Raw genomic sequence first — 14982 nt, 5'->3', positions numbered from 1 at the left:
AGAAAGAGAAGGGGGAGGGGTGGGTGGTTTTTTTTTATAATTTATGCAATAAAAAAACTGAAAAACAAAATAAAAAAAAAGATAAATGAGTCTTTTTAAGTATTTTTTTAATAGATAAAAAATGTAATGGAATTTCTATTTTGAATCAATGGTGTAGTAAAAATATTTTGGATATAAAAATACTTTGGATCAAATAAAAATATTTTGTATCAAAATGATAATTTTCGATAATCTATAGGACCATTATTGTAATTTTGTGTTCTTTCTTCTAAAGCTAAAAGTCACATTAGTATAATTAAACCGGTCGTTTTCTTCCATTTCCAAATCCCTTGCTTTCTTCACTCTCCAAATTCACGCACACTCTCCGCCAGAAATACAGGTACCTACGTCACTTTGAATATCTCTTGAAATTCACAGATCTGTTTAAACTCTCGTTACAGATCACACGACTATAATGCTGCGTAGAGATGTGGAATCTAGCATATCATATTGGTTGTGTTTGCAATAGCAAGTTTGTTTAATTTTGTCGGCAGTACTCTGAGTTACGCATTTCCATAGATTTTGTTCGTGTATTTCACTCACTACTCAAGCTTTCTAGGGTTTTACTTTTGCAGCATAAGAGATGTTGTTAGTGATTGAATTAGGACTGTAATTTGACATCTTATACTTATTAGTCTCGCTCCTCATCTATTCTTAGCTACCTGATCTCCGACGCTCCTTTCTTTTCCCGGTGTTCCAATGATCTTTTCTTCCCTGTCTCCGGCGTTCTCTCACAGATGAGATATCGCCTTGAATACGTCCCAACAGCTGCTTCTCCCTGCTCCCCTCTCCTTCTCCATCGGCAACGATCTTCTCTCTTTTTCCTTTAGGTTTGTTCTTTTTTTTTTTATTTGAATTTTATTTGGGTTTAGGTGTGAATGATTTGGTGTTTGATTTTGATTTTGATTTTTGTTTAGGTTTACATGTGAATTGATTTTATTTTGGTTGTGATATCATATGTATCTGTTCATTTGCTGCCTAGGTGTTGATAATTGTTCAATTGCTACTGCTCATAACAGGAAAGACACATTGTGTTCATATAGAAATAAACAGTGGGTTTTTAACATTTTTGATTCACTGTTTATCTCATATTCTCATTGCAGATTTAGATGACAAATGATGTGGAAAACCCACAAAAAGATCCCCTCCCTCCTCCACCTGTCATTGAATCAAAAAACTGGTATGATTATGATACTTTCCTCCATCAAGTTTCAGTATATGGTATAGCTGTTGGATACTGCTTATCAGCTTCTTTACTCTCCATCATCAACAAATGGGCAGTTATGAAATTCCCTTACCCTGGTGCCCTAACTGCATTACAATACTTCACAAGTGCATCCGGTGTATTCCTTTTCGGGTCCCTCAACTTTCTCCAACATGACCGATTAGACCTTCAAACAATGTGGCGTTTCCTTCCAGCTGCCATTATATTCTATCTTTCCCTCTTCACAAACAGTGAACTCCTCCTTCATGCAAATGTTGACACCTTCATTGTATTTCGTTCAGCAGTTCCAATCTTTGTTGCCATTGGAGAAACCCTTTACCTCCACCAACCATGGCCTTCACTCAAGACATGGCTTTCACTTTCCACCATTTTTGCAGGGAGTCTACTGTATGTCATCACAGATTACCAGTTTACCCTCATGGCGTATAGCTGGGCTTTAGCATATCTTATAAGCATGTCGATAGATTTTGTCTACATAAAACATGTGGTGATGACAATCGGATTGAACACATGGGGTCTTGTTCTTTACAATAATCTTGAAGCTTTGTTACTTTTCCCATTGGAGTTGTTGATAATGGGGGAATTGAAGAAGATAAAACATGAAATCAAAGAGGAGACAGATTGGTATTCTTTTGAGGTGATTTTGCCAGTGGGTTTATCGTGTTTGTTTGGTTTGGCGATTTCTTTTTTTGGGTTTTCTTGTAGAAGGGCAATTTCGGCAACGGGTTTTACAGTTCTTGGGATTGTGAATAAGCTTTTAACTGTGGTGATTAATTTGATGATTTGGGATAAACATTCGAGTTTGATTGGGACAATTGGGCTTTTGATTTGTATGTTTGGTGGGGTTATGTATCAACAGTCTACTAGCAAAAACCCTAATTCCAAAACTTCTTCTGATGTTAAACAAGTTGTTGTACAAGAAGAAGATGAGCAACAAAAACTGCTTGAAATGCAAAATGTCACGAATTCAGAGGAAGCAAAATGAGATACATGTTGCTTTTACACATGTGTTGTATACTGGGAAATTGTTACTTTACTTACAATATTGTAGAATAGGTCAAAGATTCATTTTTTTTTTAAATCAAAGGAGGACATCGTATTTGGTTATGCACATTAAGATTTATCAAGTACCAAATGTTTGGTATCGTTTTGTTAGAAATAGTTCATTGTTTCTTGTATAATTTGCATTCGTACACTATTTTTGTGCTTTATAAACCTAGTCCTACTACATGCTTTTTTGTGCAATAGTTACAAATGTGCCAATATTAATAAACAAGCAATTTTGTCCTCTGTGTAGCCTTCCTTTCTTGGCTATATTCTTTAATTTAGTTATATTAATATTTCTTGAAATAAGATTATGCATTTTGTAAGACTAGGACATATTCTCTCTAATAAATGGATATTTTTTGTCATACGTCTCGCTCCCATTTAATTTGCCAAATGTTATTTTTTTGTTATTTTAAATTAATTTTTTTGTTCATGTTATTTTATAAGTTTTTTCGATTTTATTAAATTCTACATAATATTTTATTGTAATAATTACAATAAATGTAGCAAAAAATGAATATTGATTTCATTAACAAATTTGTCTTTTAATTTCAAAATTCTCAAAGTTAAAGCTCATTAGTTTTTCTTTCTTTATTTAAATTACTAGTTTATAACCCGTGAGAACCACAATTATAAAACTAATTAAACTTTTATAATAAAAATTTATAATTATTAATCAGTTATTTTAAATAAGTCATTTTAAATAAATTATTAATTAAAAAATATATCAAATTTTTAAAGTTATTATAACTTCAAATTTAACATATAATTAGAAAATGTAAATTTCAATTTTGAAATGAGTTGCCTAATATATCTACATGACACATGACATAATATTAATGAGGAATTGTATTAGAGTGACACTTGGCAAAAGGAGATTCAAACTATTCATTTTATTAGAATAGAGATTTGTTTAAATTTAAAAGATAAAAAACATTTATATTATAATAATTCATTATTTTTCTTATTTTCTTATAAATTTAAAGTTTTTAAATATCTTGACATTTATATTTATTTATTTTTTTAAGTTAACTCATTTAATACATGACTCTCACAACTCGTTATAGAAATATAGAATAGAACAAGTTGTCGGATGCATTTGGTAAGGCGACAAAAAAGACATTAAAATTACAAGACTGCCCTTTATACGAAGTATTCCTTTATCTATACTCTATAGCTCAACTAAAGAGTAAATCATAAACTTTCTTTTCTTCTTCTTCTTCATCATCAATAATATCTTCAACAAAACACCTTCTGCAAACTGACGCTAGACCTGGCAAAACATGACACGACACGAAATTAACGGGTTAGGGTTAGAGATTTTGGCGTGCTTATGTAAACGGATTGACATGACACGACACGATAATTAAACGGGTATAGTTAGGGTCAACACTTTCAACTCGAATATGACCCGTTTAATTATATATTATTTATTATAGACTTGTAGTGGGTCAAACTCAATAACTAGAAATAATATTCAAAATTTCAAAAGTTACTTAATTTTAATCATCCTTACCGTCTATCCCTTTTGCTTCCCAACTTTAACTCTTTTCATTTTTCCTTCTAAACTTACTATAAATTTTGTCATTCCATTTCATAACTCTAATGTTTTACTTTTTTCTTTTTGCCTCCACAACTTCTACTTTCCAACTTTTAAAATATTTCAACCTATTTACAAGGTTTAAATCTTAACCTGAAACCTAACACGAAATCGACACGAAAATAAATGAGTTGACACGACACGACACGATAATTAAACGGATCGGGTTAGGGTCAAGTACTTTAAATCCGTTTAATGTCTTCACACAACACGACACGACACGTTTTCCAGATCTAACCGACACCATTGATGGGCACGGTTTCTCACCGGAGGCATTCCAAGTCTTTAGAGAATGGCCTTGTAAGCGGATAGCTATAATGTAACAGCGGTGGATGGTGCAAGGTGAAGATGATGAAGGTGGATAAATGGTGAGGGTGATCGACGGTGGTATAAGGCTAATAAGGAAGGACGGGGTCTTAAAACTTGTTATAGCAAGTAAAGTGACCTTATCAACAAGTCACTTTAAGCCCTTAAAATTTTATAAACGTTCTAAAAAAACCTTGAAATTTTTGTAGGGTTAGAATAACATTTACCGTTCATATTTCCCGTCCATCATCTCCCACCCAAGCCGTCACGTACTACTCACGCCTTAAATCCCTAATCGCCATCGGTCCACCACACTCCAGCACCTCAACTCGCTGGTCTCCGCCGCTCAAAACAGTCCCTTCCATTCTCCATTTCTGTTTGACCAAGAGGAAGAAGCGTAGAAGCAAGCACCAAGCAGTGCACAACGGATTTCGACTTTCAAGAGGTTTTTTTCTACTGTGTGTAGTTCCGACTTCCGAGTTCTTTTCCATTCCTTTTGCTACTATATTTAGTTTGTACTTCTACTTCTACCTTATGATTTGTTATGTTCCAATCTTTTTTTTTTTTTTCCCTATTGCGTCAGTTCCTACTTCTACTATATGACCACCGACATTTCTTGGTTAAAATTGAGTTTTGATTAATGAAAAGCGAAGTATCTTGGTTGTGTTAGTGTATATGTGAAGGAACATGTACTAGTTTGATGCCCATGTATGCTACAAGCCTACAACATTGTGATGACCATCTGGTTATCAAGATTCAAGAATGACAAATAGTTTGTGATATGAGTTGGGATGGTTGCCCTTGCAGACAAGCTGTTTGATTAAATGCCTGAAAGGGATGTATATAGTACTTTCTTGATATGCATGTTTTCACTGACGAGTCAAGAGATAGATAAATAGACACATCCCATTGCATTGATCGGGGGCGTTCGTAGTGACTGTGGGGGTCGAAGACCAAGAAGTGAGTTATTTATACCAAGCATTCTTCTTACGACTAGATCCAATCTCCTGGTCCCTGCTGAAAGGAAAAAGAATTTCACGCTCTTCCTTTCGGTAAGGGAGGATTAGGGAAATCCTATTGATTTTAGCTTTCTCCAGACCTCGGGGAAAAGCATGAAAAAAAAAGGCTTGAATGGTATGATCCCTCCGTCACCCCAGAATGAAAGGGGTGATCTCGTAGTTCTTGGTCTGTGAAGATGCGTTGTTAGGTGCTCCATTTTATTTTTCCATTGAGGCCGAACCTAAACCTGTGCTCGAGAGAGTAGGGTGGAAAAAGCCAAAATAAGTGATTTTAGCCCTTATAAAAAGAAAACTGATTCTTGAACCCCTTTCACGCTCATGTCACGTAGAGGCACCTGAATTTACATATGGTAATATTCATCTCTTACCAAAAACAAGTCATTTATGGATATTATTAGGGGAGCCCTGGAGATACAGTCTAGGCCCTTGTTCGATCCACAAGGATCAAGATCAAATGAACGCTTATTCTCTTTCTGTCAAGCCAAGATATACGATTATAATCGAAAAAAAAAAGGTCAGAATAGGTTTTTCAAACAAAGAAAAGGATTTTTCTTCATCTTTTTTGCCAAGTATTTCTAAATACAAATCTTCTTGATTCTCATACATATAAGAAAGCGGTGTATTGTTTTTAAGCTTCGCTTGGTACTAATTATTGATTCTAATATACACGTTTACATTTTCTTTTGTTTTTGGTGGATTACATAACTTTGCAGTTCCATTTCAATGATTTAAGCTCAACTTAATCCATGCACAAATAACATGGTTGCTTATCAGCTTGTATTGCATATAAATCATGCAATTAGTCCTGATTAAATTGAGGTGTTATTGTAGTACATGATAAAGTTTATTGCTGTGAAGAGAATTGATTTTAGCTGCTGTTTTTGTGGGGTTTTGAAGCATTCTGCAATGTTGGATGAAAGCAAATTTGATGTGCATTTGAAGTTGTGGGCACTTCGAATCCCTAGAGAGTTCTGCAAGGTTGCAACTAAGCTTCTTAATGGGTATGATATTTTGTTCATTTTTTTTGAATCTTGCTTCGTTTGATTACCCATATGTCCCATGTTTTTACACCCAAATTCCATAGAAATCTTTTGCATTTCCAGTTGTCAAAGTCATGAACTTGAGTAGCTATATACTTACATATACATATATATATATATATATATATATATATATATATATATTTATCACCACATGAAGACAGTTTGTCCATGTAATTTGCAGAACTCTTAGGATCCAATTGGATCTACTCTTGTTATTTCACAAGCAATTTTGAGTCTAGGAGTCCTTGTGAGGAAGAATTTGGTTGTATTATGTCAATTCTCATGAAGTGTTGAAATTTGATCTTGATCTTTAATATTATGTAGACTTTCACATCAGATCATTTATCATTTTTTGTTCTTTATATATGTAGACATATGCTTGATAGACCACGTATCAAGCCCATCACCGAAGACCCAACTAGTGAAAAAACACGTTATGTTATATTATCTGAAAGGGTTCAAAATCCAGGTAAGAAATTCAATATTACTCTTATTAAAGTAGTAGTTTTTGCATGTTATGTTAGTTTGCACTCATTGCCTTGTAAGTTGTAATAATGTTGATGACATGCATGATGCATCTCATTAATGAATGAGAATCTTGTCCTTTCTTTTTGCATAATCTTGCAAGTTTTTATTGTGTTTTGAGTTTTTTCGTGTTATATATTGAGATTCATATTTTGTAATTGTGGCTTTTTGGAGCAGATCTTTCAGATATTCCAACCAAGAATCTTGATGAGTTAAAGAAACTATGCAAGATTGAAACAGTTCCATACTCATTGACACTTGGATATTCATACTGGGGTGCAGGTGACTTTATCTTCAAATTTACACTCAAAACTGTTATCTTTAGCCAAAAAAAAAATTATATTTATTAAATGAGTGTTGTTCTATTACAGACCATGTGCTGAAGCAGATTCTACCTTCTGGACTTGAGGTCCCTTCATCTTTTGAAACAATAGTTAAGTATTCTTTCTTTATGTCTTTAAATTTCTATTTAGCCTTACTCTCTAACTCTAATTCGAATTCAAAATTGCTATTTCTTGGATCTATTATTTGGAGTTAATTGTATTGGATGAATGAATTGAGCTGAATTTATTCTTCATTTTCAGGTCACATTGCTCATCTGAACATACCAGATGAACTCCTTCCATACAAGGATGTAATTGCAAAGGTCATCTATGATGTATGTATGACATGTCTCAAACTTCTATCACATTTTTAGGGTTTTTCTATACAAATTAGAAAAACCAGAGCATTTGTTTTAATCATTTATTTTTCCAACTTAACAACAGAAAAACTATCCCAGAATCCAGACAGTTGTCAACAAAGTTGGCAGCATTTCAAACGAATTCCGGGTCCCACAATTTGAAATTTTGGCGGGAAAACAGGAAATGTCTACAGAGGTGAAACAGTATGGAGCAACTTTCAAGATGGATTACGGATTGGTGTATTGGAATTCAAGATTAGAGCATGAACACATAAGATTGGTGAATAAGTTTGAGAAAGGAGAAATCATATGTGACATGTTTGCAGGAATTGGACCTTTTGCTATTCCTTCTGCTCAAAAAGGATGCTTGGTGTATGCAAATGATCTGAATCCAGACAGTGTTCGTTATCTCAAAATTAATGCAGATATCAACAAGGTTAATCACAATCTTCATGCTTATAATTTGGATGCAAGAATTTTCATGTCTAAATTGATGCAAGTGTTGCCTGTTGATGATGATGTGAAAAAACCAAAACCAGAATCTGAGAAAAGGAATGGAGGTATGTTTTGTTTTGCTTAAATTTAAATTTATAATTTATAATTTATTAATTTGATATTCATTCCTGGAATTGGAAACAAAGAGGAGGGGGATATGAACAAAGAATCAAATATAGCCACTTCTGAAAGCTGTATACAAGGTATGATGATGTTTTGTTTTCATTGAAACTTTTCACTAGTGAATTTGTTGTTTTTGTGTAAAAGACGTAAATACCCTTGTAATCTTTCATGCTGAAGCTCATGTAGCTGTGAAGACAAAAGGAAGCAAAAATAAAAGAATGAAAACTTTGTTGACATTTTCTGATAAATCATGGGAACATATTGATCATGTGATAATGAACCTTCCTGCTTCTGCTTTGCAGTTTTTAGGTAAATATGGATTTTGTAAATTTTATCTTTTTCATTCTTGTAAATTTATAATAAATAAAAATGAAAATTTAATTATATTTATCTCAGATGTATTTAGAGGACTTATACAGATGAAATATTGGAAAGGATCTCTTCCATGGATTCATTGCTATTGCTTCATTCGATCAAATGAGACTCAAGAATCAGTGGTTTCAGTAAGCTTTATTATATATTCATTTCTTTCTATCACAACATTCTTTTCTAATTTTAATTATAGTTTGACCCATTTTGACTAATTACCAAACTTTACAGGAGGCAGAATCTCTCTTGAATGCTAAGATACACGACCCCTTATTTCATCGAGTCAGAGATGTTGCTCCAAATAAGGTAAATTCCAAATATAAAATCTAATACAAAATTTCAACACTTTATTTTTTTTTTCCTTTAAAGATAAAGTGCTATCTCAATAATTTGTTTAAAAAGAGTAACAACTCAATCTTTTATCTTCACTCTCTCCATTAAGACGTTCTTTCTGCATTAAGTAGAAAAAAAGAAAAAACACTGATATATAGCTTACCAGATTAAGTCATGTCTTGCAGGCGATGTATTGCTTGAGCTTTCGATTGCCCGAAGAAGCATGCATCAATGAAGTTTCTTGATTTAAATATTGTAACTTTTTTACATTATTATTTGGATGATAATTAGTTATCTTTAACTTTTTTATTTTTTTTGTGTGTTTTAGGATAAGAGTTTTCGATAAAGTATAATACTCTTCTTTTTCGCGATGGTCTATTAAAAACCTTAAAAACCGACACGATAACAAAGATCAAAAAACATGTAAAAGAACAATTAGAATTCCACCATTGAAATTGAAAGATGCAATCATAAACTTTAGGGGTAAAGCATATCCTCTTGACTGGAATTGCATCATATAGTCATATTAGTATATACGTATTGCTTTATGCTTTTTCTTCTAGTGGGTACAAAATTCATAAAGACGTTTTTTTATTGGAGCACACACCTAGAAAATATACCAAATAGTCATAAAATAACATGTGTTTTATCTTTATTTGTATTATATTTCATGTTTATGTTTTTTGTACATATCTACTCCTATAATCCGGAAAAGAAAGTCTCATTATGGTCATGTATTAACATTTAGATTTCCATTAATTCATAGTCCATGAGAAAAAGACAAAAATAACCAAAAACTAAGCCATGATCATTAGTGCATAGTTTATGTTAAAATCTTCTATTGGTCACAAGATATTGCTAAAAAATAAAAAATAGAGTAAATTACATGAATGGTCCCTATGATTTAGTGTAATTTGTGCATTTGGTCTCTAACTTATTTTTTTAATTCGGAAGGTCCATATTGTTTGTTTTTGTTACGCGTTTGGTCCCTATCTTACCTAAAAAGACTATTTTGGCATTGATTTTTTAATTTATATTAAATAAACACACCCCCTAACCAATCCCTCACTTTACCTTACCTACTCCACCATTTTTTCGTATTTAAATAATAGTTTTTTTTAGGTAAGACAGGGACCAAACGCGTAAAAAAACAAACAGTAGAGACCAAACGCGTAACAAAACAAACAATAGGGACCTTTTGAGTTAAAAAAATAAGTTAGGGACTAAGCGTGCAAATTACCCAAAACCATTGGGACTATTCGTGTAATTTACTCTAAAAAAAAATTTAAACATGCAGTCATATTTTTCTGATTTATGGATATATTTGGTAAAACTAGGCAACTAGCTGCAAGTTGTAAATTTTTTAAATAGATACAAAATGATGTAAATAAGACACGTTTGGAAAGTAAAATAATTAGGTATGTAGAAAAAAAATGATGATTTAAATGGAAGAAATCTAAAAAACGTTATTGATTTTTATAAACTTATCCTGAAATAAAGTTGAAAAGGTTAAAAGCAAACAAATGAGAGGACAGGAATGAAAAATATAAAACACGTAGATTCAGGCTGGAAAGCTTAATGAAAACATGTTTGGGGTAATCTTCTTTTTTCCCTTTTTTGCCCCTTGTTAAAAAGATAGAGTCAACTTTTCTTCTTCCTATCTTCATTTCACAACTTTCTTGTGTTGACCCTTTTTGGTGAACATTAGGACCCATACATATATATGGTGTCATGGCAACGTAAAACTTTTAATAAATGATGTGTAAGTTTATATTTTAGATATGCGATCTTCCTACTTTTAAAAAATACAACGGTGAAAAAAATATATATATTGGTTCTGGATGAACCCTATCCATAGAATCAATAAAAGTTCATCAATCGAAGTCAAATACTTTACTCTTGTTTTCGATAAAGTTGAATGTATAATTGTATTGGCTATTTTCACTTTTGTATAAAATTTGTTACATGATTAGGGATACTTAATATTCTAGTAGTTTTATAGAAGGTATTGTTTGATATGTTTCTTATTTTGTCTTGTAAGAGATTGAGTCTGACTCTGTTAGATTTATAATGTTTTATATCACATTTAGAAGCATTTAACTCGGTCTTGGCTCGTTTGAAATGTCTTTTACCCTTTCAGATTCATGGTTAAGCCTTACTAAGAAGTTGTTTGATAGTTGGTATTTGAGTCTCATCTGATTGAATTAATGAATGTCCGATTGAGTAACTGTAACAACTCGAAATTCCATATCACTTCTTGTATCTCATCTTGTAATCCAATTTGATCAACCAAATGCCGTTTTCAAATTCGTTTCCGATTTCGCCGTTTAATTAAGTCATTATCTTGTATTGTCCTAAAATGACTTAATGGGTGTCCTAACGTCATTTGAAATCATTTTAACACCCCATAATAGTTATCGGAATAATTTTAGAATCGACCATATCGGGTTACGGCAACTTGGTCGGGTGCGACCAAAAGCCCCCGCCTAACGCCGGTATCGGGTAGAATTCCGTCGTGTCCAATTCCCGAGCACTATATAAATGATTCAAAGCTTTCATTTGAAGCTTTTGGCCATTCTTCCATAAACACACCCAACCTCTCTCCTCATCCATAATCAAAGGTCCAAAAACAAGGATTTAAGGCTCCAAATCAAAGAGGTAACATCCCTAACTTGTTATCTAACCTCTTTAGCCTTCAAATTGTTGTTTAAATATGGATTTAGGGCCTGGAACAAGTGTTTACGGCCAAGGCATATTCTTGGGCCGTAAACACCTAAAAATGGGGTTTTAGAGCCATTTAACTCTTCCAAATCATTGTTGGGACTTAGATACGACCTTAAGGCTTGCAAATCGGGACTTGAAACACTTAAAACATGAATGTTGTGGGACAAGAGAGAGTTTACGGCCAAGGCTCCTTCTTGGGCCATAAACTCCTCAAAAATGGGGATTAAACACCTTAAACCATGTCTAAATGCCTTGTAACTCAACCATTAGCCTTGTGGTAAATCCTAGATCCATCTAAAAATAGTTGGGGGTTTATAACACATCAAAATACCACATATAGGAGTTTACGGCCTAGGCACATACCCTTTGGCCGTAAACTCATGAAACCTTGCTAAATGATGCCCCTAATTCACCCCAAAGGCTTGGAAAAATTTCTAGAATCACATGTGATTGTTTTAAGTGTCAAAAATTAATTATTCATGAACATAGGAGAGTTTACGGCCAGAGTGTATACATCTGGGCCGTAAACTCCTAAAATGATGTTATATGGTGCCCAAAATTGATACCAAACCTTGGAAAATTAATTAGAATCAAATGTGATTGCTCCTTGTGCCTCAAATCAATTTTTCTTGACCCTAGGAGAGTTTACGGCCGTAAACTCCAAGTTTACAGCTGTGAACTCCCTTTTAAATGGTATTAATCCATTCAAATTATTCCAAGGCATTTTAGTAAGTCATTCCAACAATCCCTAAGTCCAAACAAGCCATTAAATCCTCAAAACCACACCCACATGAGTTCACGGTCGTGAACTCATGTATGTATGTGATATGTGGCCGTAAACTCCCTAATATGTTTACTCTTGGGGAGTAAACTCAATTCCTAAGTCCCTAGTGCCATTATACGTCCGAAGATGTCACCCGGGTCACTCCAAACGCTCGTTTTGAGGTGTTTAACCTCGTTGGAGTGTAATGTTCCATATAATTAGTAATTGTAAATCTAATTAGTTATATATGGACATTATTACATTTTACATAGGGACATCGCGAGTAATCAAGCCCCGAACCAACGTCTAGTATCCGAAACCGTCGCATTTTCGAGTCTGGTGAGTTCATACCCCTACCCTTTTTCACTGTTTTTCACTGTTTTCAGGGGGGAACACAAGCAAAGTACAAGGGTTTCTTGTACTCAAAAACTTGTTTTCGTGTGTGTATTTCACGTTTTATATGCTTTTAATACTGATTTATACAACTGATAACCATTCGAACATGCAGATCACGTAAACATTTATTTGTGAAATGGGTTTTATAAACTGTTATGTTTTATATATTTCACAAATGGTTTTCCATATTTTATCAGTTAAAAGCATGACATTAGAACACATGAACAATATAATTTGTACACTGTCTTGTCCTCGGTAACACTCCACAGAGATACGCGAGTGGAGGATTATCATATTATTACTAGTAAATTTGTTATTCATGTATGATTGGAGACACGTCCTCGGCGAATACTCCACAGAGATACGCGAGTGGAGGACTACACCCGTAACCAGAATCTCTGGGATTTAGAGAGCGTGACTTGAGTGTATAGATCTATACGGGGCTGACTACCCCACACCTGGCTGCTAGCTACAGCCGAACCGAAATGGTTCAAGGGTGATGAAAGTCATAAGGATGTGGACTACTTATTGCCACAGGTTCAGTCTATAGTATGGTTATGGAACTCACAATTAGGATAACAGAGATTTACTTATAGTAATAATGAACAACTTTATACACTTCACATGATAACCAGGTTTCGGAATACATCTTTTACATTGATAACCAACATTCAGGAAAGTATGAGACTTTCCTGGGAAACCTTGTACATAACCAGGTCTAATCAGAATACATCTTTTACATTGATAACCAACATTCAGGAAAGTATGGGACTTTCCTGGGAAACCTTGTAGATAACCAGGTCTAATCAGAATACATCTTTTACATCCTTTACAAACGGTAACCAACATTCAGGAAAGCATGGGGTTTTCCTGGGGAACATTTACATAACTAGAAAAGTGTAACAAACTGGATAACCTTACATCTTTTACAATTGGTAATATACAATCAGGAAAGTATAGGACTTTCCTGGGGATCCATTGGTACATAACTAGAACAGTATAACCAAACAGATAACCTAAATGTACAACTTTCACAAGAGTAAACATGTTTTCAGTGTACAACTTTACTTTACATATCGTGTAACAACAACCAACAATTTTACGAAAATATGGGATTTTCTTGGCATGCGTAACATTTTCAGAAACAGAAAGGAAACATGGACATTTTCACAAAACAAAAACCACTTATGAACTCACCAGCGTTATGCTGATTTTCAAAACCGCTTGTGTTCTCAGGTCAACGTTAGAACAGGTACTGGAGATCCTTTTTGCTCGAAGTCGGAGTGCTCAGAAGACCTGTTTCATTTTGTTCATAAATATATACTATGTAACACAACTGTACAACTTTACTTTTGAAAACAATTGTAAAACTTTTATATGTAATGTAATGGTTGTTCTACTTTACTTACTATGTACATTGGATTTGATACTCAACGTGGAGTCAACCCCGGAAATGTTTCCGCCTTCGGTTTTCGGGGTGTGACAGTAACTCAACTCTAAATCTGACCGGATAACAGACATTTCAGAGGAGCCAAAGACCGAGTCAAAGACTTTTAAGTATGATATCAAACAATATGAATCTGACTGAGTCGGACTCAACTCTTACCAGATCCAACAAGATGAGTAAGAGGCATATCAAACTCACTCCAATATGTTGTCAATCATATTTGATGCAATCAATAACTATCAAATTGCCCTTGTTTTTTAGTAAATTGATTGCAAATTAAAAAATAAGGATATTTAGGTAAATTTTTAGAATCTTTGTTAACTAACTATACATTTTGTGAAATGTGTTTATTTGGTTGTAAAAAGAATAAAAAATAGTTTATTGGACAATAAAATTAATTATTGCAACTTTTTGAAACAACCTTTTTACCTATTGAAGTTGACTAGAGATTTAACGGAGCAATTTGGATAAAACCAGCGGACGTGTATCTTCTCTATTCTAATAAATAAATAGTTTTAATCTTTAATTGTCAAGTGTGACTCTAATACAACTCTTCATTAATATTATACAAAGTGTCATGTAGATATATTAGGTAACTCTTTTCAAAATTTAAATTTACATTTTCTAATTATATGTTAAATTTGAATTTATAATAACTTTAAAAGTTTGATATATCTCCTTATTAATAATTTATTTAAAATGATTTATTTAAAATAATTGATTAATAATTATATTTTTTTATTATGAAAGTTTAATTAATTTTATAACCGTGGTTTTCATACTTTATAAACTAGTTAATTAATAAAAGCATATGGTCATTTAAATAATTTATTAAAAAAATTGTTA

The 14982-nt window shown here is 33.1% G+C and overlaps 2 protein-coding genes across 11 annotated transcripts; both read left to right on the top strand.

Annotated features, from left to right (window-relative positions):
• The first annotated feature begins 270 nt into the window (after positions 1-270).
• On the top strand, positions 271-2554 carry LOC111897906 (GDP-mannose transporter GONST3). 6 transcript variants are annotated; one of them, XM_042902776.2, is made up of 3 exons: positions 318-379; positions 698-869; positions 957-2554. In XM_042902776.2, exon 3 carries the CDS (start codon positions 1149-1151, stop codon positions 2247-2249), a length of 1101 nt encoding a protein of 366 aa, XP_042758710.1. In that variant the 5' UTR covers positions 318-379; positions 698-869; positions 957-1148; the 3' UTR covers positions 2250-2554. The 6 variants fall into 6 exon arrangements, with proteins under 6 accessions (XP_023749627.1, XP_042758710.1, XP_042758715.1 ...); XM_042902781.2 differs by lacking the exon at positions 698-869 and having other exon boundaries at positions 352-379; positions 1143-1219; positions 1321-2554; XM_042902780.2 differs by lacking the exon at positions 318-379 and having other exon boundaries at positions 386-869; positions 1143-1219; positions 1321-2554.
• Positions 2555-4347: 1793 nt separating this feature from the next.
• On the top strand, positions 4348-9172 carry LOC111897920 (tRNA (guanine(37)-N1)-methyltransferase 2). 5 transcript variants are annotated; one of them, XM_052771535.1, is made up of 13 exons: positions 4355-4662; positions 5025-5586; positions 6134-6237; positions 6651-6748; positions 6982-7086; positions 7176-7238; positions 7389-7462; positions 7572-8046; positions 8128-8184; positions 8282-8413; positions 8501-8607; positions 8705-8779; positions 8992-9172. In XM_052771535.1, exons 2-13 carry the CDS (start codon positions 5584-5586, stop codon positions 9049-9051), a joined length of 1353 nt encoding a protein of 450 aa, XP_052627495.1. In that variant the 5' UTR covers positions 4355-4662; positions 5025-5583; the 3' UTR covers positions 9052-9172. The 5 variants fall into 5 exon arrangements, with proteins under 5 accessions (XP_023749645.1, XP_052627495.1, XP_023749644.1 ...); XM_023893877.3 differs by lacking the exon at positions 5025-5586 and having other exon boundaries at positions 4348-4662; positions 6068-6237; positions 8291-8413; XM_023893876.3 differs by lacking the exon at positions 5025-5586 and having other exon boundaries at positions 6068-6237.
• Positions 9173-14982: the final 5810 nt, after the last annotated feature.

The sequence above is a fragment of the Lactuca sativa genome, chromosome 5 (assembly GCF_002870075.4).
Source record: "Lactuca sativa cultivar Salinas chromosome 5, Lsat_Salinas_v11, whole genome shotgun sequence".
Lineage (NCBI taxonomy): Eukaryota > Viridiplantae > Streptophyta > Magnoliopsida > Asterales > Asteraceae > Lactuca > Lactuca sativa.
Note: the sequence above shows the minus strand (reverse complement) of the source record. Positions and strands in the feature narration are given on the sequence as shown.